This window comes from Piliocolobus tephrosceles, chromosome 18 (genome assembly GCF_002776525.5).
Source record: "Piliocolobus tephrosceles isolate RC106 chromosome 18, ASM277652v3, whole genome shotgun sequence".
NCBI lineage: Eukaryota > Metazoa > Chordata > Mammalia > Primates > Cercopithecidae > Piliocolobus > Piliocolobus tephrosceles.
This window is the reverse complement of record NC_045451.1, coordinates 46,735,545-46,760,843: the sequence shown is the minus strand read 5'-3', so window position 1 is coordinate 46,760,843 and position 25,299 is coordinate 46,735,545. Positions and strand designations below refer to the sequence as shown.

Genomic DNA, 25,299 nt, shown 5'->3' with positions numbered 1-25,299 from the left:
GGGCACAACAGGACATGGGCATTCCAAGGAAGGAAAATGGAAAAAAAGCTGGAGGGCCACAGGTCAGCTGGCAGCAGCCAGAGTGCCCTGACAAGGAGGCTAATATGGTTTAAAGCAAAAAACCTTTAAACTAACAATCACAAAGAAAAAACAAGCCAAAGAAGCCACTTCTGATCTGTAATATAATTTCCAATCTTCCCAGACTTCAATTAACTTTTAAAAACTTGAGATGTGATTTACATACAATGAAATGCAGATCTTAAATGTAGTTGTCATGAGTTTTGCCAAAAGTTTACACTAGCACAATTCCTATCCTCACCAATAGCTTCCAGTCCCAGCGGCAACTGCTGTTCTAATTTCTACCACATTACTTTTGCCTGTTCTAGAACTTCATATAAATAGCATCTAACAGCATGTACTCTAGTGTCTGGATTCTTTTGCTCAGCATAAAGTTTCTGAGATGTGGCCGGGCATGGTGGCTCACGCCTGTAATCCCAGCACTTTGGGAGGCCAAGGTGGTAGGATCACTCGAGGTCAGGAATTTGAGACCAGCTGGCCAACATGGTGAAACTCCATCTCTACTAAAAATACAAAAATTAGCCAGGCGTGGTGGCATGTGCCTGTAGTCCCAGCTACTCGGGAGGCTGAGGCAGGAGAATCACTTGAATCTGGGAGGCGGAGGTTGCAGTGAGCCGAGATCATGACACTGCACTCCAGCCTGGGTGACAGCGAGACTCCACTGTCTCAAAAACAAAAGTTTCTGAGATGTATCCATATTGTTGCATGGATCAGTTTGTTTCATTGTATTTGCACACTACTCAACACAATAGTACTCCACTGTAAGGATGCACCCCAATTTGTTTATTCATTTTCCTGTTGGTGGACATTTGGTTCACTGTCAGTCTTCAGCTATTATAAATAAAGCCTCTGTGATGTTTTTATTTCTCTTGGGCAAATACCTAGGAGTGGAATGGCTGGGTTATAGGGTAAGTGTATGTTTAACTTCACAAGTCACTGCCAAATCATTTTCCAAAGTGGTTGCATGCATCCTTCAAAAAAAAGAGTTAAGGCCGGGCGCAGTGGCTCAAGCCTGCAATCCCAGCACTTTGGGAGGCCGAGGCGGGCGGATCACAAGGTCAGGAGCTTGAGACCATCCTGGCTAACACGGTGAAACCCTGTCTCTACTAAAAATACAAAAAATTAGCCGGGTGCGGTGGCGGGCACCTGTAGTCCCAGCTACTCGGGAGGCTGAGACAAGAGAATGGCGTGAACCCAGGAGGCCAAGCTTGCAGTGAGCCGAGATCGCGCCACTGCACTCTAGCCTGGGTGACAGAGCGAGACTCTGTCTCAAAAAAAAAAAAAAAAAAAGAGTTAAGGCTAAAAGTCATCATGTTGTCACATGGAACATGGAAGACACTACATGATTAACTAAAACACAACTTATCTACTCTCAGCTGGAATTTTAGCAACTTATTCTGGTTCCCTTATGCTGATAAGTTGCTCAACTTACTTAGTAAGTGAAACTCTTACTTAGTAACAGAGTATGGTGGAATATGAATATATACATTCATTCATGTCGGGGGAAGAGAAGTGGAGAAGACAAGAACCACTCTCACACTGCTGCAATAGTTCTTTGAGTGCTCTCTCCTCAAACACCTTCCCTGACGCCTCTCCAGGTCTCTCCACATGAGCCGGGGCTCCAGCCAAGGACTCCAAGCCCTGCGCTCCCTCTCCTCTGTGGCTGCCACCTTCTGTCTGGATTCCCCTTCACCTCATCGTCTCCACTTCCCAGGTCTTTCTTAGCTTTTCTTCCCTCCAAGCTCAGTGCAAATGTCAACTCTAAGAACTGAGAGGCTGCCCATTCCTCATCCTTTTCCTACCATCAGTACCCACAGTGATCTCTCTCTTCCTTCCTCCCACCCTCCCTTCCCACCCACCACTCCCTTCCTCCCACAGTCCTTTGCGTTTATCTGGTAACTTCCTGAGCTACAAAATTCAGAGGTAGGACTGTGCAGTACTCATCTTGCCTACTCCAGCTCATTCTCTACAGCTCAGCCAGTGACACACTTTCCAATGCAAGATGATGCTCCACTACTTAAAACTGGCCAGTGGTTTCTACTTCCCTTGGGATTAGGAACAAATTCAGGCCTCCTCTCCAGCTTTGCCTCTTGCTCCCATCCTTCCTATATTTTGTCTTTTCTGGTGCGATATCCATTTAGCCATTTTCTATGTAGCAAAAATAGTCTCCAGTTTTTCCATTTACATTTATGCTGTACTAAGATTATTTTCATTGGGATTCGTCCATGTCAGTTTTAATTTTACAACAAAGGTTAGATTTAGTATTTTTTTTACATAACTTTTATTGCTTGTACGATTTTTTTTTTTTCCTTTATGGTAATCATATTTCTACCAGGTACCTGTACTCTGGGAGACCCAGTCTGATAAGGAAGATTTGATTCTCCCATCACATTTAATCAGTAACAAATGTTACCTTGTGCAGTTTTAGCCAGCTGTCAATGTTATTTTGCATTGACTATTTGTAAGAGTAACATCTAGTATATATGGTATATATGATTGATAGTTTAGACAAAACAGCAGCTTTATGATACAGGCAGGGAACAACAGATCAGAAGAAAGGGGGACAAGGAGAGAGGGGGATATTCAGAGAGGGAGGATATACAGAGGGCTCAAAACATGCTGCTTTACTTCATGGTTCAGCCTCTGTCCCTGCTTCTAACCCAGTGCCTAGCACAGAGTAGGTACCAAATAATGAGTGATTCATTGATTAACTGATCAATGTTAAGGAACAAGACAGGGTGGCATGACTGAATGCCAGCATCAGCACTGGAGATGTATATGCTGAGAAGCTCCTTACAAGGAAGCATCTCTGGTTGGAATGCAGTGGCCAAACACACAGGAAGGATAACTTGGAAAGAAACAACTGAGTGTGGTTACCTGCAGGGGCAGAGGGGAACACAGTGGAATGGAGAGGGAGACGGGAAGGAAATAGAAGAGAGAAAATCTTCTCTGAGTATAGCTTTTTGTAGAGCTTTGACTTTTTGAACCATGTTAAGGTTTCATATACTTGAAAAAATAAATAATAAAATCAACAAGGACAGGGCAGGGGATAAAAAATAGAATTTTAAAAATCTTATAAACACAAATTCATTTGTGTTTCAAATAACACAACCACACTGAAGGGGAGGCAAGGGAGAAATAACTTGAGTAACTATGAATATGGTATTTTGCCTATGTAATCCAAGGTTAAAGGCCATAAAGAACCATACATAGTTGGTAAGTTTGTTTCTCACAGGGGCACATGTTAATAATTCTGAAACTACTTTATATGTATTCTAAGATACACAGCAAATGTAGAAAAACAAATAAGAAAAGGGGGAAGGCCAGAATGAGCACTGTGGAACTGGATTGAAGCTAGAGGTCATCAATATGAACTCACAGTTTTCAATACACAGGCAGATAATTACAGAAATAGATACAGAGGTGTGGGGATTGCAGGTATACACACACATAAATTTCCTAGTTCTGTCCACTGAGAAGACTGGAAACAACGAAAAATAGGCAAAGCAACATTCAGATCATCCTTTCTAAATACAATTGGCCCTCCATATAGGGGGGTTCTGCATCCATGGATTCAACCAACCGCAGACGGAAGACATTCGGTGGGGGAAAAATGCATCTTGACTAAACATGTACAAACTTCTCTCCTTGTCATTATTCCCTAAACTGTACAGTATAACAACTGTTTAATGGCATTTACATTGCATTAGGTATTGTAAGTAATCTAGACATGGTTAAAGTATACAGGAGGATGTGCACAAATTATATGCAAACACTATGCTACTTTACATCAGCGACTTGAGGTTCTGTGGATTTCGGCATCCACAGGAGGTTCTGGAACCAATCCACCACATACATATACTGAGTGGCAAGTGTATTATTCTCTAAGAACCAGTGATCCATGAATAAATGGCTGACTCTAGGGCTAGAGCAGGAAAGTTTAAGAGTAGAACATCTTGTGGTGTCAGAAAGCAAGCACTTGTGTCAGTTTATTTGGGGTGCCATAACAGAATACCATAGATTGGGTGGCTTAAACGATAGAAATTTATTTTCTCCAGTTCTGGAGGCTAGAAGTCCAAGAACAAGATGTTGACAAGTTTGGTTTCTCCTGAGGCTGTGTGCATCCCTGGAGTTTCTCCCTCTTCTTATAAGGGCACCAGTCATCCAGGATCAGGGCCCACCCAGACGACCTCATTTAATCTTAATTACCTCCCTGAAGTCCCTATCTCCAGAATGTAACTGAGGTGCACTAGGGGCCAGGACAAAATAATAAATACTGGGGGCATGGGGGTACCAAAACTCAGTCCATAACAGCATCCAAAAAATTATACGGGCATACTAAAGGACACAGGAGCCAGTTTGAAGAGGCTTCTACTGGACCAATCTCAAAAACTTAAGCAACAACCCAGTATACACATAAATTCAGAATATATGAAGAACTCTACAACTCAACAACAAAAAGACAATTCAATTTTTAAAAGGGCAAAGAATTTATTCAAAGAAGATATACAAACAGCCAGTAAGCACGTGAAAAGATGTTCAACATCACTAGTCATTAGGGAAATGCAAATCAAAATCACAATGAAATTCCCATGCACACTCACTAGGATGGTTACAATTAAAGACAATAACACATATTGGCAAAGATGTGAAGAAACTTGAACTCTCATACATTGCTGGTAAGAACATAAAATGGTGCAAAAACACCATTTAAAAAAAAAATTGGGTAGTTCCTCAAAATGTTAACCACAGAATTATATGATCCAATAATTTAACTTCTAGATATACACTCAAAGAGAATGAAAAACGTATATCCATGCAAAAACTTGTACACAAATATTCATAGCAGCATTATTCATAATTGCCAAAAGGCATAAACAACTTAAATGTCTGTCAGCTGATGAAGAGATAAAATGTGGTAGGGCCAAGCACAGGAACTCATGCCTGTAATCCCAACACTTTGGGAGGCTGAGGCAGGAGGACTGCTTAAGGCCAAGAGTTCAAAAGTGGCCTAGGCAACGTGGCAAGACCCTGTCTCTACAAAAAATAAAAATAAAAAATTAACCAGTTGTGGTGGCATGTGCCTGTAGTCCCAGCTACTCTAGAGGCTGAGGCAAGTTTAGGAGTTCAAGATTACAGTGTGCTAAGATTGTGCCACTGACTTCCAGCATGGGCAGCAGAATGAGCTCCTGTCTCTAAAAGAAATAAAAAATAAAACACAACATGTAGTATGTCCATAAAATGTAATATTATTCAGTCACAAAAATGGCATACTGATTCATGCTTTATCATGGATAAACCTTGAAAAAAATTACACTAACAAAAAGAAGCCAGACACAAAAGGCCACATATTGTATAATTCCATTTATATGAGATACGTAGTCACATTCAGAGACAGAAAGTAGATCAGTGGCTGTCAGGGGCTGGCAGAATAGAGGAATGGGAAGTGACTGCTTATGGGTAATGAGTTTCTCTTTGGGGTAATAGGAATATCCTAAAATTAGATGGATATTGTGAGGATTGCACAACTCAGTGAATATACCATAAGCCACTAAATTACATACTTTAAAGGGTGAATTTTATAGTATGTGAATTATATCTCAGTAAAGCTATTACAGATAAATTTATAAAAGAAGGAATGAATAAAGCTAGTAGTGGATTATAACCCATAGAATAAAATAAAAATCCATGACATAAATACTGATTTTAAAAAATGAATAAATGGCCTGTTGTAGTTCTGGCTACTTGGGAGGCTGAGCTGGGAGGATCACTTGAACCCAGGAGGCTGCACTGCGCTATGACTGTGTCTGGCAATAGCCACTGCACTCCAGCCCAGGCAACATAGCTATACCCCATTTCTAAAAAAAAAAAAAAGTAAAATAGAAAAAAAAAATGAATGAATGGAAGAGAAGAGAAAGCTGTTGCTCACAATAGGATTCTAATTAATAAATCTAAAAGGAATGAAGATTCAAATTGGGAAATCACTACTTGTCAACCACCACAATAATAACTATTTCAAGCAAAAGCTATCAATGGATATTAAAAGTCACTGGCAGAGTATGAAATAAAACAGGATATTTATAGTCTCAAAGTATCTTCCCACAATATACTTCAATACAAACATGAAGAGAATAACTTTACATTGGAGAAACCTGGCAGATACCACCCTACTAAGTGCTCAAATCTAACATCATTAGTAATTTGACATCAAGTGCCACAACAGGATGCATTGAGATGACAGCATCACTTATCCATTTTTGTCAAAAAATATATAACTCAAATCTAACCATGAGGAAATATCAGACAGGCCCAAACTGAGGAACATTCTAGAAAATAAGTGGCCAGTACTCTTCAAGTATCAAGGTCATTGTGGTAGTCCGTTTTCATGCTGCTGATAAAGACATACCCAAGATTGGGTAAATTATAAAGAAAAAGAGGTTTAATGGACTCACATTTCCACGTGGCTGGGGAGGCCTCACAATCATGGCGGAAGGCAAAAGGCACGTCTTACATGGCAGCAGGCAAGAGAGAGAATGAAAGCCAAGTGAAAGGAGTTTCCCCTTATAAAACTATCAGATGTCCTAAGAATTATTCACTACCATGAGAACAGCATGGGGGAAACTGCCCCCATGATTCAATTATATCCCACCAGGCTCCTCCCGCAACACGTGAGAATTTTGGGAGCTACAATTCAAGATGAGATTTGGGTGGGGGCACAGCCAAACTGTATCATTCCACCCTGGCCCCTCCCAAATCTCATGTCCTCACATGTCAAAACCAATCATGCCTTCCCAGCAGTCCCTCAAAGTCTTAACTCATTTCAGCATTAACTCAAAAGTCCACAGTCCAAAGTCTCATCTGAGACAAGGCAAGTCCCTTCCACCAATGAGCCTGTAAAATCAAAAGCAAGTTAGTTACTTCCTAGATACAATGAGGGTACAGGCATTGGATAAATACACTCATTCCAAATAGGAGAAATGGGCCAAAACAAAGGGGCTACAGGACCCATGCAAGTTCGAAATCTAGCAGGGCAGTCAAATCTTAAAGCTCCAAAATGATCTCCTTTGACTCCATGTCTCACATCCAAGTCACACTGATGCAAGAGATGGGTTCCCATGGTCTTGGGCAGCTCTGCCCCTGTGGCTTTGCAGTGTATAGCCTCCCTCCCTGCTGCTTTCACAGGCTGGCATTGAGTATCTGTGTCTTTTCAGGCACACAGTGCAAGCTGTTGGTGGATCTACCATTCTGGGCTCTGAAGGATGGTGGCTCTCTTCTCACAGCTCCACTAGGCAGTGCCCCAGTGCGGACTCTGTGTGGGGGATTCAACCCCACATTTCCCTTCTGCAATGTATTAGAGGTTCTCTGTGAGGGCCCTGCCCCTGAAGCAAACTTTGGCCTGGACATTCAGGCATTTCCATACATCCTCTGAAATGTAGGTGGAGGTTCCCAAACCTCAATTCTTGACTTCTGTGCACCCACAGGCTCAACACTATGTGGAAACTGGCCAGGCTTGCGGCTTGCACTCTCTGAAGTCACAGCCCAAGCTCTACCTTGGTCCCTTTTAGCAATGGCTGGAGTGGCTGGAACACAGGGCACCAAGTCCCTAGGCTGCACACAGCAGAGGGGTCCCTGGGTCAGGCACCTGGAAACGTATTTTCCTACTAGGCCTCCGGGCCTGTGATGGGAGGGGCTGCCACAAAGGTCTCTGACATGCCCTAGAAACATTTTCCCATTGTCCTGGTGATTAACACTTGGCTCCTCATTACTTAGGCAAATTTCTGCAGCCAGCTTGAATTTCTCCTCAGAAAATGGATTTTTATTCTCTATCACATCGTCAGGCTGCAAATTTTCTGAACTTTTATGCTCTGTTTCCCTTTTAAAACGGAATGCTTTTTAACAGCACCCAAGTCACCTCTTGAATGCTTTGCTGCTTAGAAATTTCTTCCGCCAGATACCCTAAATCATCTCCCTCAAATTCAAAGTTCCACAGACCTCTAGAGTAGGGGCAAAATGCTGTCAGCCTCTTTGCTAAAACATAGCAACAGCCACCTTTACTCCAGTTCCCAACAAATTCCTCATCTCTATCTGAGACCACCTCAGCCTGGATTTCATTGTTCATATGATTATCAGCATTTTGGTCAAAGTCATTCATCAAGTCTCTAGGAGGTTCCAAACTTTCTCACATTTTCCTGTCTTCTTCTGAGCCCTCCAAACTGTTCCAACCTCTGCCTGTTACCAAGTTCCAAAGTTGCTTCCACATTTTGGGGTATCTTTATAAAGCAGCAACCCACTCTACCAGTACCAATTTATTGTATTTGTCCATTTTCATGCTGCTGATAAAGACATACCCAAGACTGGGTAAATTATAAAGAAAAAGAGATTTAATGGACTCACAGTTCCACGTGGCTGGGGAGGCCTCACAATCATGGTGGAAGGCGAAAGGCACGGCTTACATGGCAGCAGGCAAGAGAGAGAATGAGAACCAAGTGAAAGGGGTTTCCCATTACAAAACCATCAGATGTGAGAATTATTCACTACCATGAGAACAGTATGGGAGAAACTGCCCCCAAGATTCAACTGTATCCTACCGGGTTCCTCCCACAACACATGGAAATTATGGGAGCTACAATTCAAGATGAGATTTGGGCGGGGGCACAGCCAAACCATATCAGTCGTAAAAGATAAAAAGACTAAGGAAGTGTTCCGATTAAAGGAGACTAAAAAGATATACAGCTAAATACAACGTGTGATCCTGGATTGGATTCTGAACCAGATAAGGGACAAGAATAAAATCTGTGTATTAAATATCAGTGTTGCATCAGTTAACTCCCTGAATTTGATAAAATTCGGAACGATCTCTCCTCACTACTTTCCCACACTCCTCTCCACGGCCTCTTCACGTGGGCACCTGGGCCCTCCTCTGTTCACACCCCTTTTCTGTCTGGACTGCCCCTCACTTCATCCTTCCCCCATATGCAGTCTTTCCTAGCTGTCCTTATGTAAGAGAATGACTTTGGTTTTAACAAATTCACACTGAAATATTTAGAGGATTAAAAAAAAAAAAAATTACAGTGACCAAGTGAAGCCTCCCCAAGGGGCACACCCAGCTGCGAATGAGCCAGAGGTCGTGACTCCTGGTTCCTGAGAACGAAGGTGGAGCTGGCATGCAGGGCAGGAAGGGTGACAAGTGATCTGCTCTTTCAGGAGGTGGTGGTGCGAAGGCAAAGGAGAAAGCCCAGGCCCGCTGGAAGGTGCATGGGGTGAGCTGTTCAAGGAGACCCGCCAGCATTAGCAGAAGGAAAGCAACCATTCTCCCAATCATCTCACCATTCACAGAGTGTGCCACAGGACTACTCAATGCTGTGGACTGTCAGGAGACTGGGCCTACGAGTGGCCTAAATAAAATAAGCAAGAGAGAGAACCCTGAGAGCTACCCAGTAAGCACCACGTCAGAAGTAAGAAAAAAAAAAAAAAAAAAAAGAAGCTACCACTAGGGACAACTTCAGGTCTGGTTCAGGGTAAACAGGCTATGAAAGAGATTTCCTGGGGCCAGATATGCTTTAAGTTTTAACTTTATAGTTTGAGTTTCTCATAAAGAATATAACTACTGATATAATACTGTGGCCATCGGGAGGAAAAAAACAATCTGAACTGTTAAAGAGCAAAAAGGACACACTAAAGGGAAGGGGAAAATGCAGTCCCCCAAGCTTCCAACAGTGATTACAGAACCATCCACAGACCTGCCAGCTCCCAGGGTCCTATCCTCAGGCAGTGGAGTTAGCTTTTTCTTCCACTCCAGAGACGCTCAAAAACGGCATTTCTTTTTTTATTATTATTTTGTTGTTGTTGTTGTTGTTGAGATAGGGTCTCGCTCTGTCACCTAGGCTGCAGTGCAGTGGCATGATCACAGATCACTGCAGCCTCAACCTCCTTGGGCTCAAGCCATCTTCTCACCTCAGCCACCACTCAGGAGTAGCTGGGACTACAGGTGCGCACTACTATGCCCACCTAACTTTTGTATTTTTGTAGAGACAGGGTTTCACCATGTTGCCCACACTGATCTCAAACTCCTGGACTCAAGTGGTCTACCCACCTGGGCCTCCCAAAGTGCTGGGATTCCAGGTGTGAGCCACTGCGCCTGGCCAAATACGACATTTCTCCCTTTCTGTTTATTCCACTTCCCCAATCCCAGTGAGGAAGCTCAAAGGTGCTGTGTGCCCAGTGAAAGGAAAGCAATACAGGGGTTTCTTCTGACATAGGCATTTAGTTCCAAGGTCCCAGGGAGACGGGGGAGAAAAATGCCAGACAGGCGCCCTCGTTAGATTCAGGCAGACAAGCACATCTGCTGAGTAAGGAGAGGGTGGTATGAAGAGAGGACCAGAGGTCTAAGTCAGCCATTCCAGGCAGCAAGCTAGAGAAGAGTCAAGAAGGGGATGAAAATGACACACGGAAGCACTGGTTTCTGAAAGGGACCCCTCCTGATGGCTTGCTCACTCCATCTTCTGCCAGACCCCTACTGGGACGTCAGGCTAAAGACAGGGCAGAGAAAGGAGGCCACTCTGGCATGAACTGAGCCACATCATACCCGTGCTGCCTCCTGCTTCGGAGATTGTGGCAGGCTCCCTTCCTTCTCTAACCAGAGATACCCCTGCCCCAGGCCAGAGCTGGTTTTATGCTTCACTTTCCTCTCCCCAACCCCCACAATACTATACCCTTACTCTTCACTTCTGCTCAGCTTAGCCAAGCTGAGACTCCTGTGTCTACTAACAACAGGATGAGAGGGAGAGAGACCTTTAGTTAGTCAAAGGGAAGATCAAGTCTGTGAGGCTTGGATGCAATAAGATAAAATTAAAATGATGCATCATTTCCATGCTACTAAAGCACTATTATCACTAAGGACTTTACAAGATGAACTGTCCCACCCCAAGATATGAACACCCTAAGAGGAGAGGAAGGAACGCCTAGCACTAAGGGTTTCCCCTCTTTGCAGCACTAACAGAGCTGATGTAAGTCTCAGGGAAGAGAAACCCAGCCTGCTACTCAGGAAACACATGCCTATGGCTAACAGTCTGGAGTTCTCACCCCGCTCTGCTCTGCCCAACTGAAGAACCCAAATCAATGGCTTCATCTCTCCAGGCAGTAGTGTGCGTGACTCTGACTCAGACTAAAGGATAATTTGGGCACTCTGTCTGTGGTTATAAAGAAAGGAGAAAAATATCCTTTGTCTTATTTGTCAAGTTATATCTGTGTCATACAATTATAGATGCAAATAGCTGACCCTGGTCTAAAACTGCAAGGTTACTATAGAGTTACTTAAAACAGCAAAAATTCAAAATGCAACCTAAATATCCAATAATAAAGTCAATTAAATACAAGCAGTTAATTCCTTGGAATATAATGCAGGCAACAGTCATAAAAGACTATTTGACTTTTAAAAGTCTAATTGGGAAGACTATCAATGTACAGAAATGTTCACAAAATAATGCTAAGTGAAAAACAGGGCACGTAATGCTATATACCAAATACAATGATGAAAAACTGTATCTACATGTAGAAAACACAAATTATAATAGTTGTTGGGGAAGGAGACTGGGTGACTTTTTAGGTCAACTTTAAAAATAAAAAAAGGTAATTTTAAAAATAGAAAAGAATAACTTTTAAGACTTAAAATCATCAGGATTTGTTGGATTTTTGCTTTTGTGTTTTACAGAAGTTGAATAGTAGGATGAGTGTGTTTTCAATGAATAAACCAAATCAGTCCAGCATTCTCTGGCTGCCCTCCAATTTTAGAAGATTCTCTTATCATCTGCGCTATCCTTCTAAAGATGCAACTACTGCCTCTGCATTTTAGATGTTTTATTAGCTGCTTCACAAATGAAAAGGCTATTAAGTAACTCTCAGTCTATAGGTTAATTAGATTTCTCAGTACATTTTATCAATTTAATACACATTTGAAAAGCCTAAATTGCCCTATATCGATCCAGTAAAACTGTTCCCAAAAGCATTTATCTGCACCATGAATTTGGTTATACCAGAGATCTAATTAATAATCTTCCAATACACAAAGTAACAAAGTGATATCAAGAGAGGCAGTTAAGAAAAAAGAATGTAGACGCTGGACAGCATGCGTGGGTTCAAATCCCGACACTACCACTGTGTGACCTTGGGCAATTTTCACAGCCTCTCTATGCCCTTGGCATTTTTATCTGTAAAATTAAGTGATCAATTCACAGAGGGTCGTTTGGAGGATTAAATGGCATCGTACTTAGAAAGTACTTAGAACAGTGCCTGGCACGTAGTAAATGCTTGATAAATATTAATTACTATTATTTATCCTTATTCCTTTCACTTTAACACAGTTATCTATTCCCCAACCCAGCAACATTAATCCCTTCAAAGTAACAACCAGAGTGAAAGGAAGACTGCACTTTCATAACATTATTAATCAACAACTGTTATGCTGAAAATGTAAATCCACAGAATTGTGATTCTAAGATGATTTGTACCACCCCTTAGCAAGCATGAACATTAGTAGTAATTTCTGCTGAACTAAAGAGAGCCATCTTGATGAAATGATAAAACAAAGTTGTTTTTGTACTACTAAATTATTTAATGTATTTCCTAACACTGATGTAAAGAAGGCTTCTATAAATGCTTTCCTCAGAATACTTTTAGATGAAATTCCCTTCAACTCCTCAGGACTTCTAAGCATCTAAATTTCTAAACTTCTTTAAATTTCAACTAAGCACTCAATTTTACTTTAGAAACAGCAAGCATATTTCAGGAAAGTTAAACCCACCTTAAGAATTCATGATAATTCAAGTTATCTTTAACAATCTCAAAAAGCACTCTAATGTCCTACATGTAAATGTGCTTTGTAAATTTTAAAATTCCATTAAAGTTTTACATACTTTGCTTTTACTTAAGAATCAAAATAGCTAAAATTATTGACGTAGGGAAATTTAGGTGATGAAAGACCTATAAAATCTCTTTTAACTCAAGAAATACAATCATTTATAGAAAAACACTCACTTCCCCACTAATGAAACCTTGGGCAACCCGGGTTAATCTTACAATGTGCACAACTCTGAGCCTGGAATGCCTTCCCCAGCAAACCTCTCCAAGCCAACTTCAAGTCCCTCTGCCTCCCTACCTCTCCTTTGAGTACCATCACCAGCACTGATGAATCATCCTCCTGTGTCTCACCACAATAGGGCACCAACACCTATAATTACCTATAATTAGCTTTGGCTCAAGGTTAGACATTACTGTATCTTCCTAATGGTTTCATTTGTGTGATAGGTAGAATTCCAGTACACCCCTGCCACCTTGCAAGTAACCTGCCCCTGGTGTGCACACAACTTCTACCAGTTATTCAAGCAAATATTAATCTAGGTTCAGCTACAAAGGGCTTTTGCAGATGCAATTAAGGTCTCAGATCAGTTGACTTTTTAAAAAGGTGATTATCCAAGTAGGCCTGCCTAATCACATAAATCTTTTAAATCTGAGTCCAGGGGTCAGCAATAAGAGAAGTCGGAAATATCTGAAGCATGAGAAGAACTGGACACAAGGGAGATTCTCCATAGCTGGCTCTGAAAATGGAAAAGGCCATGTGGCAGGGAACATGGGCAGCACCTGACAGCCAGCAAGAAGACAGGGGCCCCACAATCCTGCTGCCCCCTTCAAAAGGACAGAATTCCGCCAACAACCTGAATTCACCTGCATGCAAATTTCTCCCCAGAGCCTTCAGACACTCGGCCAGCACCTTGATTTCAGCTTTGTGATACCTGGAGCAGAGAGTCAACCCAGTCGCAGGACTTCTGATCTACAGAACCATGAGCTACTAAATGGGTGTTATTTAAGCCACTAAATGTGTGGCAATTTGTAATGGCAGCAGTAGAAAACTAAATACAATGTATGTACGTCATTCTCTCCTGGGATGTTTTTGGTAGTGTGGGGACAAGCAAAAATCCTTTGAAATGTCTTAAGCATACTGCTGGGGATGGAACAGAAACACAGTACAATAAATTACTGCTACATGAACTGAACTGAAACAGAACAGAAACGCTGAGCAAGTGACACAGATGAGGGTGACCTCAAGAAGATTCCCGGCAGCCCTCAGGGGTCCTGTGCCTATGCCTGCTTATTTCCTATACACTGTGGAAAGGGAACTAGAATGAAAGGATCACAGCAAAGCAAAAATCTAAGACAACTGGGCACGGTGGCTCACGCCTGTAATCCCAACACTTTGGGAGGCCAAGGTGGGCAGACTGCTTGAGCCCAGGAGTTTGAGACCAGCTTGGGTTACGTGGTGAAATTCCACCTCTACCAAAAATACAAAAAAATTAACCGGGCATGGTGGCATGCACCTGTCGTCCCAGCTACTTGGGAGGCTGAGTTAGGAGGATCCATTAAGCCAGGGAGGTCGAGACTGCAGTGAGCCATGACTGTGCCACTGTCCTCCAGCCTGGGTGACAGAAGAAGACCTTGTCTCCTTTAGTTAAATATCAGTTGGGAAAAGGAGAGTCAGGACAAAAGAAGGCACTATTTCAGGAAATGCTCTGCCCTTTCCAACTTCTCCAGAGGCTGCTGCTTGGATACAAGAAAAGGCCCACAGGGAATACAGAGTTACGATTTCCACCATATTGGATTACTGGGAATTTTCAGTCTCCTGAAGGCATTTGGTCACTCTCAGAAGCTTGTGGTAGTGGAAGTTGATCAATGCTCCCTTTGGGGTAGAAACAATTATTCCTCCCCATATGTCCTAGTGACATTCCTTGGTCCTGACACAACTGGTTATCAAAACACACCAGTCGCAGACTGGGAGCAATTACTCACAATGCATACATCTGGCAAAGGAGTCTAGTCAAGAAAGTGAATGTAATGAACTTCTTTTACACATCAATATAATTTTTTTTTTAAAAAAGCCAATTAGAAAAAATAATTAGGCACTCCACAAAAGATTTGGAATGCCAAATAAGCTTATGAAAAGTGATTGACATCAATAGCCATCAGAAAAAATTAAAACAAGGAGATACTACTACACACTCAACAAAATGGCTAAAAGTTAAAGACTGACAATGAAAGACTGACAATGCTCTGTATTGTTGAGGATTTCGAGCAACTGGCACTCTCATACTTTGCTGGTAAGAATGCAAAAACAGTGCAACTACTTTCAGAAATACTGTTTAACAGTTTCTGAGTTAAATGTGTGCCTACCTTCTGACTCAGCAATTCCACTACTTCTCAAGAGAAATGAAAGCATCTATCTACATAAAGACTTGTACAAGAATGTTCAGAGCAGCTTCTGCGCAAAGCCAAAAACTGTAAACATTCAAATATTCATCAGGTGTATGTTTATACAATGCAACAGATGTACTGAATGAATGAATGACTCTCAAAAACATTGTCTCAAAAAGGAACCTAGACAGACGCAAAAGAGTATGTTCCCTATTGTCCTGTATTATTCCATTTACATTATGCTCCAACCCAAAGTCAGTCTATTGTGAAGGGCGGCCGAATAGTGGGTACCTCTGTTAGGGAGGGAAGATAGCACTCACAGGAAAAGGTCACCCGCTCTTAGAAATGCTATCTTGATCCAGGCAGTGGCCACAGGTGTATACAAATGTAAAAGGGCACTGGATCTGTACCTTTTTTTTTTTTTTTTTTTGCAATAGGATCTCACTCTGTTGCCCAGGCTGCACTGCAATGGCACAATCATAGCTTGCTGTAACCTTGAAATCTTGGGCTTAAGTGATCCCCTTGTAGTTGAGTCTGAAGGCGTGCACCATCACGCCCAGCTAATTTGTAAATTTGGATGGGGGTTGGGGAGCGGGTCTCGAACTCCTGGCCTCAAGCAATCCTCTCGCCTTGGCCTCTCAAAGTGCTGGGATACAGGTGTGAGCTAGGATTCTTAAAGATCTGTGGTTGAGCCAGTATTCTTGAAGATTTGTGCATCGTACTGTGTGTAAATCTTACTACAGCAAAGTTTTTAATATTAAAAGGTTAAAGAAGAAAAGCACTACCAATCACCTACAGAAGAAGGAACAAGAAGATTTCTAGAACAGCCACTGACTGGCTGGGTGAACGATGTCACACCATATGCTGAGGAGCACAAAGTAACACACTCTATCTCTGCTTTTTCGCTTTGAATAAAATGCAGGAGCCAGAGAAAACACTAATCAAGCCACTCCCTGCTGAAAATTCATTGCTGGAATTACGGAGCCTAGACTGCTCAGAGGCCCTGCAGTCTGAGCCTGGCGCTGAGCTCAGTGCTTTACACTCATTACTTCATAATCTTAACAAGCCCATGAGTTAAGACCAAACCCGCTTTAGGATTGGGAAACCCAGGGTCAAAAAAGCACTTTTCTCAGGATGAGAGAAAGCATACTTATCAATACATATTGTATTCATCCATGCAGGACATTAGGGCGCTATGCACCTCAAAGACACTGGGTAGATGTCTGCAGAATGGACGAGGGGAAGACACGCACATTTCCGAACGACTGACACTCAGAAGTCCTGAACCTCAAGCTAAAGGCGACCTCGAGGGGAAGAGGCAGTCCTTCTATTACTACTAAGTCAGTAATAACCTCCCTACTTCCTCTTCTCTCCTTACAACACAAGGCGTTGTAAGCCCATGTGTACAAACGAAGGGAAACAGTAGTCCTTCACTCCACTGGCTAGCATCTTTCAACCACACCGGAGACTGCACGCGCAGCGCCCCACACTACGCACGCGCCCTGGCTCGGCTCCGTCCCGCCCCGCCCCGTCCCGTTCCGCGACGCGCACGCGCAGGCTGGGAGCACGACTGCGTACCTGCGCAAAGCTGGAGCCAGACACTTTTTTCTTCTTACTGGCGCCATAGCCCCCGCCGCTGCTGCCATTGTGGGACGGGCTGGCCGGCCTCTTCTTGCTGTTCCGGACTATTCCCGGAGTGGAAGTGGTGGCCACAATTGGAATTTGCGCCGCCATCGCACCCTGGGTCTTCCCCAGTTCCCCCCACCTCTTTCCCAGCGCGGGCCCTGGAACTTCCTTTCCGCTGTTACTTCCGTCTTGATGCTTGAAAACACGGCCTGGACTCAAAGCTGTCGCTGGCTTCTCTCGGTGCAATCTAAAAGGCGGAGCTCGGAGCAACCTGTGGCGTCGGGACGGGAAGATGTCAGCGGTTGTTGTCCTGCCACTCGAGCGCTCTGGGCGTGGGCCTTGGGTGGGGCACGTGCCAGGAAATCTCCATTGATAGAGGAATAGAAAATCTCCCAATCTTTTTAAGTAACTACGTTTTTAAAAATTAATGAGTGTGTTGCCTTTTCTCACATAGAAGAGTGATTACTGTCGATGTTTGTAAGCGTAAAGCTGGGGTCATTCTCAGTAGACCGCCAAGCTACTGGCTTCCCCCTGTATCCCTCCCTGCCTTCCCCCGCGGAAAAGGTTTGTACATAAATAGTGCCCAGATGGACTTGAAGGGTAAAGTGGTTCTTAATCTCGCTCTCTCTTTTTTTTTTCTTTCTTTTATTTGAGACGGAATTTGCTCTTGTTGCCCAGGTTGGAGTACAATGGCGCGATCTCAGCTCACTGCAGCCTCCGCCTCCCAGGTTGAAGCGATTCTCCTGCCTCAGCCTCCCGAGTAGCTGGGATGACAGGCATGTGCCACCACGCCCAGCTAGTTTTGTATTTTTAGTAGAGAAGGGGTTTCTCCATGTTGGTCAGGCTAGTCTCGAACTCCCGACCTCAGGTAATCCGCCCCCCTCGGCCTCCCAGAGTGCTGGGATTACAGGCATAAACCACCACGCCCGGCCGGTTCTTAATCTCTTAGGATTCACAGACCCCTGAGCATGGAATCTCTGCTTACTCCCCCCGCCCCCACCCCCACTTCCCCACCACCCCGTTAAATGTATACAGACACAGACAAAATTTTACAGATTTCGGGGAGGTCACAGATCTACTAAAACCTATTTAGGAACCTCGGTCCCCGTACCCCCCTTGTTCTTTGCCTCATTCTACCCTATATTTTTACAGAACCTTTGCGACATTATATAACTAAATGGTTTATAATCCGATGATTAATATCTTTTTTGGCTCCGGCTAGAATGTAATCTATGAGGGAAGGGTCAGTTATGTCTTGTTCACTTATCAGTTTCCCCCAGTCACAGTACCTTGCAAGTCATTGGTGCATTATAAGTATTTTTAATGATGTAATTAACGAATGAACTAACTCCCTGCAGTGAGTGGTGGAAGCTACTATGTTTGAATATAGGAAGCTGGTCTATATTAGTCTTGATATTTGAGTAAACAGGCTGCCCAGTGACTTAGAGGTGAGAGAGAAGGAGCAGTTAGGGAAACTGGCAATACTGTTACATATTTTCTCCTTTGGAGAAAGGAACAAGCCTACCAGTGTTGAAATGTTCTTTTCCACACCCCATCTCCATCCTTATCCTCATCTAAAGCTAGTCTTTTCCTCATCCTTAACTCAAGGACTCACCTCCAACAAGCCAGTCACCTAAGCAAACTAATGTCCCCACCTCCTCCCATTCCTCACCTCCTCAGCGTGCTTCTCTCCTTCACTGCTCCTGCCCTGGTGAATCTGTGTCCCATGTCTGCATCTCAGCAACAGCTTCCAGGTAGAAGTTTCAGCCGCCATCTTCCCCTAATCCATTCCTGACCCCAGACCCTCCTTCACACTGGCTGCCAGAATGGGCTTTCTAAATTACAAATATAATCATACCACTGACTTTCTTACATTCTTCTGGGCCCTTTTACCTTCAGGGAAAATTTTTTTTTTTTTTTTTAAACCTTCAGGGTAAGAACGTTTTAGCTTGTCCTTAACAAGGTCCTTAACAAGGGCTCTGGGCGGGGCGCGGTGGCTCACGCCTGTAATCCCAACACTTTGAGAGGCCGAGGTGGGCAGATCACAAGGTCAGGAGATCAAGGCCATCCTGTCCAACATGGTGAAACCCCGTCTCTACTAAAAATACAAAAATTAGTTGGGTATGGTGGCATGCACCTGTAATCACAGCTACTCGGGAGACTGAGGCAGGAGAATCCCTTGAACCCGGGAGATTTGCAGTGAGCAGAGATCCTGCCACTGCACTTCAGTCTCGGGACAGAGCAAGACTCCGCCTCAAAACAACAACAACAAAAACTGGGCTGTGCCCCATTCTGTTGCTTGGTCCCCAACGCTTAATTCCTTGTGTTCCAGCCAAGGACTAACTCTGTTTCCTGGAGTGTACATATTTTCTTAGTTTGGCATATTTTTGTTTCTGTATTTCCTTTCCTAGGAATGCTTAGCTCCTTGCCTGATTACCATCCATTTTGCCTCAGTTCGGATGCTACTTCCAATGAAAAGCTTTCTGCCATCTGACACCTTCCTTCCCCTTCCTTTTCCCTGTCCTCACGCTGTGCACGTGAGCACAGGGGGACCTGCTGGGCTGCTTCCTGTCATCCCTTATTGAGTTCAAACACCAACTCCCTACTTTTAAAAAGTCAGACAAGTGGATGCACCGCCATCTGGTTTCCTGTTACTAAATTCAGTCCTGATCTTGTTTGATTCCTTTCTTTCTGAAATTCTTCCCTTGGTATCTGAAACATCACCATCTTTTTGTTTCCCTCTTTCCTAGCCAGTCTTCTGTTACCAAATGGTCTCTAATGCTACTACAGGTTTTTCAAAATATATAGTCACATGTTCCTGTAGATTCACGTTTTAAAAGTTTCCCAAGTGATTCTAGCTATCAGCCAGGTTTGAAACCAGGCTTTTCTGCAGAATCCTTCCATATTGAGAGTTCCTTGGTGCTTGGTCCGAGGCCCTCTGCCCTTCTCAGTCAATACTCTCCCCAGCCATTGCACCAATTCTTGGGGATTCAGTTACCATCTAAATGCAGACCACTTTCAGATTTGCATCCTTTATCTGGCTCTTTCTCCAAAGATGCATACCCAAGGCCAGGTACGGTGGCTTATGTCTGTAATCCCAACACTTTGGGAGGCCGAGGTGGGTGCATCACTTGAGGTCAGGAGTTCGAGACCAGTCTGGCCAACATGGGTGACACCCGTCTCTACTAAAAAAATGCAAAAATTAGCCAAACGTGGTGGTGCCTGCCTGTAGCCCCAGCTACTCGGGAGACTGAAGCACAAGAATCGCTTGAACCTGGGAGGTGGAGGTTGCAGTGAGCCAAGCTTGCACCACTGAACTCCAGCCTGGGCGACAAAGGGAGACTCTGTCAAAAAAAAAAGCATACTCGGATGTAAAATTTCTTTCCCTAGTGTAAACTCAGATGCTAACACGCATCTTTCACTCCACGTGGCAAAAACAGAATTCATCATCCTCTCTGCTCCTCTAAAACAGGTTCCTCCTTCAGTGTTTCCTGTCTCAGCAAATGCCACGAATAGCCACCAGTTCTTCAGACCAAAACTTGGGAGTCATCCTTGACTCCTCCCCTTCCTCCACTCCACACCATAACCGTATTCCAGCCACCATCTGTCTCTGGACTTGCAAAGTGGCCTTATGTGTTCTCTTTTTGCCTCCACCTTTGGTCCCTGCAACCCAGTTCCAACATGTGATTCCAGATGATTTCTTTGAAGATACAAATGTGCATTTTTCAGATCACACCCCGTGCTTGAAACCATCCAGTGGCTTCCCGTGGTCCCTAGAATGAAGCCCATTGTCCATAAGGTGATTCCACAGGTCCTTAGAGACCTGCCATCTCTCCAGCTTGCCTCTGTCCCAGGTCCCTGCATTCCTGCTCAGTTTTCACCTTTGTTAGTTCCAACAACCAGCCGTGCCCCTCCTCCCTCAGGCCTTGACACACTGCTCCTCCTGCCTGGAAGCTGCTTTTCTCCCAACCTCACCCTCCTCCGGTCTCACTAAATTCCACACACCCTTCCTATCTTGGCTGACATGCTGTATTTTCAGTGTTCCCTCTCCTCTGGTCTGGTTCCACGTTCCCATCAGTCTCTCTCAGTTATTTAATCCCTATTGATCACCTTTTTTTGGAGGATCTTTCTATGTAGCCCAGGCTTAACTAAAACTCCTGGGTTCAAGGGATCTTCCCACCTCAGCCTCCAAGTGGTTGGGACTAGAGGCACTTACCATGCCCTGGTTTATTAAGTGTCTTTTATGTGCTAATTTAAGAGGATGGAGACAAGAGCTAACAAAATAGAATAATCCCTGTTTCATGGAGCCCTCAGTCTAATAGGGGAGGAAAGATTTTCTATTTGTCTTCTCAGCTGGACTTAAGCTTCCTGTAGGCAGTTGCCAGAGTCACCAGGGATTGAGTGGCAGAGCATCAACAGATGACAGCAACAAGGAGAGTGGGAGAAATGCTGGAGGACATCGGCTTGAGAGACCTGCCCCACGCCCACCGTGGTAGTGCCAGTTACTGCCCAGTGTTGGCACATACCAGGATCCCATACACTTGCTGCATGTGTAACTCATGGGTTTCCTTGTCCATTGGTAAAGATAAATTAATACTGATGACCCAACATTCTGCTAGCTTATGTGTTGAGACAGGGCCTAAGGCTCCCCTAAGTTCCCTCCCCAGTTGTTCCTGAAAACTTGCAGTGTGTCCCACCCCTGCTGTAGTGTGAGGCCTCCCTTGCTCTTCCTCTTCAGCTTCCTTCTCAGTACTTGCAGCTTCTGTGTCCCTCACCAATGCCATACTTCCTTTGGCAAAGGCTGCCGGGGCTTTCTCTGGGATATTGATGCCCTGACTGGGGTGTACCAGTTAAGCAGCCGCAGCCGCAGCCAGAGTCTTGATCCCAGTTAAGACAATGATTAAGAATGAATAACATGCCTGCTAAGCTACTATGTATGACTTGAGACACAGAGTGCCTAATTTACTGTCTCTCAAAAATCTCAGCAAACACGGTAGACATGGGATCATGCTGCTACTGCATGGAAGACACACTGTTCATCTCTTGACACCTTGTGTGAAGTGTGCTAGTCATGCTCACTGTATGAAAAATGGCTGTTCCAGTTGATATGGGACTCCTTGATGAAGGGAAGAAACCTTGAAGCCATTGTAGTCAAGATCCTCAAAATCCCCTAACTCCCAGATACTGAAAGAGGCAGCTCAGTGTGCACTGCCTACCCTGAGCTCTGGGGATGTGCAGTTGAAAACAAACCCATTGCAGTGAGAAGCTGATGGAATCCTCAGAGACCAGTGGCAGTCCTCTCGAGAGTGTGAGAGCAGCGCTCATTCCTGGAACACCATCTCTGAGGAACCTTCCCAAAGTCGCCTGTATTTTCTCCATCGCAGAACAAAGTATATCGTTTTGTAAGTGTTTGTGGGTTATAGGCTCACTTGGGCAGACACAGTTTCTTCTTTGTTGCTGTTTTCAGAGTATTGCAGTCCCTTGGTGGCAATCTGCTAAGTGCCTCATTGTAAACCATCAGTATTAATAGAGCAGAAGAGAGCTCGGGCCAGTGGATGCTGGGAAGAGGGCTTTGCCCACTTCATTGCCTGCTCTGTCTTGCCTGACAGCCGCATGGAAATACTTAAAAGCTGGAAAGAGTGGTTGAAAATAGGCCTGACCATGACATTTCCAGGGTTCAGGGCAAGAATACAAATGGAGGCCTACCTACCATATGCCTTGATATTTAAGTGTACAAAACAAGCTAATAACATGTAAAATAAAATATGTTCTACCCTTCTATCTTGGCAAATAAATAAATCTTTATAACTCAGAAGGCCAGAGTTGAACTTAGAATGCTCAGATTTCTTGGAGTTCTGCTCAGAATATGGTAGGGTAGGAAGAGCTGTTCCAGTCCTGAGCCCTCCCTTTCCCCGCCTACTCCTCAGGGCATCTGGAGGAAATGTGTGTACATCTGTGGAAACCTCTTGACCACCCCTCAAGCCTTTGGGGATATACATCAAACCCAAGGACAAGGTCCACAGGGGCCTTCCCAGGGGGCACAGGGCCGATTGAGTGTGAGGTTCTGGGGTCCCAAGCACCAGAGCATGTTCTAAAAGGAGGGAGCCATGGACTTTGGGTCGACACATTTCCCTGTGTCCCTATTAACTCTGCTCAGTGTGGAAAGGTAGAGCCAGAAGAGGGCCTTTTTGCCCACACTGTGCGTCACCTGCATCCTGTGCTCAGAGTGTTAAGTAGGAAGACATCAGATGAGGAGCAGAAGCCAGTTGCATGGAGCTCCAGCCTCCTTTACAACTGGAGTAGGAGAGGGGAAGGCAGGTCCAGGAGGAGATCCAGTTGAGATGGCAGAAAATTGATGTGATTTCCATCTGTAAGCCTGAGTTTTCTCAGTAACAGGTAGCAACCCCTGCAAGGTAGAGGGAGAGTGGTAGAGGCTTGGGAGGGGTCGTAGGAAGATTTGGAAAAGCCACCCTTTAAAGGTACCATTAGAGAGAGAGCTGAGAAGGGACCTGTGAGAAACCTCATGGCAGTGCCGAGTGGCACATCTGCTTGGACAGGTTGGGCACAGCTGAAGTCCAGAAGCACCCTTTATTGTGGTTACTGTGTGTATATATGGCAACCCTCGAGTTGGGCACTGCAGGTCTTATACAGTAGGAAGACATACTTGGTGCATCCACACTCATCCAATCTGCTCTCTGAAGTTTGATCTCAACAGATAATACTGCTGTGCAAAGTCTGAAGGAGAGAAAATAGTGTTAAGGGCCATTTTGCTTACTGGAATTACTTCTTAAATCCATGCCTGTTAAGTAAACACCAATTTAACTTACAAATGTGGCCAGAAAGGCTGACACAGAACTTTCCAAATAGTGGGGTGCTTGCCTTCCATTGTGAAAGGCAGAATTCTGCTCCCAGGATGGTACTTTTCTCTCTTTTGTTGCCCACCTTTGTGAATCCCCTTCTAGGCACTGGTCGTCTCCTCCTCTCTTACCAGAGGTCCCACCCCATTATTTAAAGTGAATTATTGTTTTAACACTTACTGTTTGTGCATGCCATAGAAAAAGAAAACAATTATAATTACTGTAATTCTCCCATCTCTGATACTGTTTCCCCTGTTTTCTCTCTCAAAACCTCATATTTGCTAATCCCCAGGCTGTGACAACACCTGCCTTCTTAAATTGTCAGCCTGCTTTGATTCTTTTCCCCAGCATCACGGTTCCCAACCCCACTGCTGTGTTGCTTGTTTTGTTTGTTTTCATTCACATGTGACACCTTGTTTCTGTCAGTTGTACATTAAGATAGTATCAGAGAAGAGCAATCCGCAAGCTTTGGGCACATTCACTGATGGAATAAAACAGGGACAACATGGAAGCTTAGAGATGTTCATTGTCTAAGTTCACCAAGAAATCCCCAAAGCCTGAGAAATTGAGGGGTGCATATCCCACATGCACCCCTCTCTAGACATTGCTGCTGCTGCTGCTGCTGCTCCAAAGTAGGTGAGCTAACCAGTCCAGCTCCCAGGTGTGACCCAGCCCTGGGAACAGGGGCAGGGCCAGAAGAGGGTGTGGCCATGGGAGGGAGACCCATTCTGGGCAAAGGACCCATGAGAGGCAGGGCTGTCAGCGGTCTTCTTCCTTGGCATGGCACTGGAGAGAGCCCAAAAGATAGTGGGACAGTCCCCATCCCTCACTTTGTCAAAAGAAGATGGCCATTGTTTGGAAGGACAAGAGATGAAATGTGCTCACAGTTTTTTAGAAAATCATTCATTCTATAGAGAAAGACTCAAACTACTTAGGATGCCCTATGACCTATCTGTTTATCTCTCCTTTCATCTCTCACATTGAGGCTCCTGAATGTTGACTGGGTTCTGACCCAGTCTAGCCACCCTACCCTCCATCCCAGTTCTCTCAGGGATCTGGGGGTCCCAGCCTGGCTCAGCACCTGCCTTGGCTCTTTCGATCTCAATCCCTGGACTTGTGTGTAAAGCGGCTTCTAGCCCCTTGCCTTACCCCATGTTCACTTTTGCAATTCCCTGACGCTGTTGTGAAGCGCTTTCTGAAAAGTTCTAGTTCATTCTCCGTCTACTTGCACTGAGGATCTGAACTTTTTGTAAGGATTGGGGATCGTCAGTGTGAACTGAACATCAGTTTTTGTGCTCTGTTGTAATGCAAGAGACCTCTTGAGCAGGTGGATAAGGCATTTCTCCCTGTGTTAAATGGCCCTGCACTAGTATGCAGTTTGAGCTTTTGCCTTCAGATTTCATTTCTGCCATTAAAGGGCTGACTTCAGACATCTCCCACATCACACCCATACATGTAACAGATTTTCTGTTTTTAATATGTTGTGGACTGAAGTGAC

The 25,299-nt window shown here is 44.2% G+C and overlaps 1 protein-coding gene across 3 annotated transcripts in view; it reads right to left on the bottom strand.

Annotated features, from left to right (window-relative positions):
* The window catches only part of INO80C (INO80 complex subunit C), a 29,705-nt gene extending 12,342 nt beyond the window's left edge, over positions 1-17,363 (bottom strand). For 2 of the 3 annotated variants that reach the window (XM_023207686.3, XM_023207687.3), the window contains exon 1: positions 16,897-17,363. In XM_023207686.3, the coding sequence (XP_023063454.1) occupies positions 16,897-17,052 (156 nt within the window). In that variant the 5' untranslated portion in view covers positions 17,053-17,363. Of the gene's footprint in view, positions 1-6,530; positions 6,585-8,472; positions 8,527-16,896 lie in introns of all 3 variants that reach the window. The other variant, XM_023207688.3, reaches the window with a different exon arrangement.
* Positions 17,364-25,299: the final 7,936 nt, after the last annotated feature.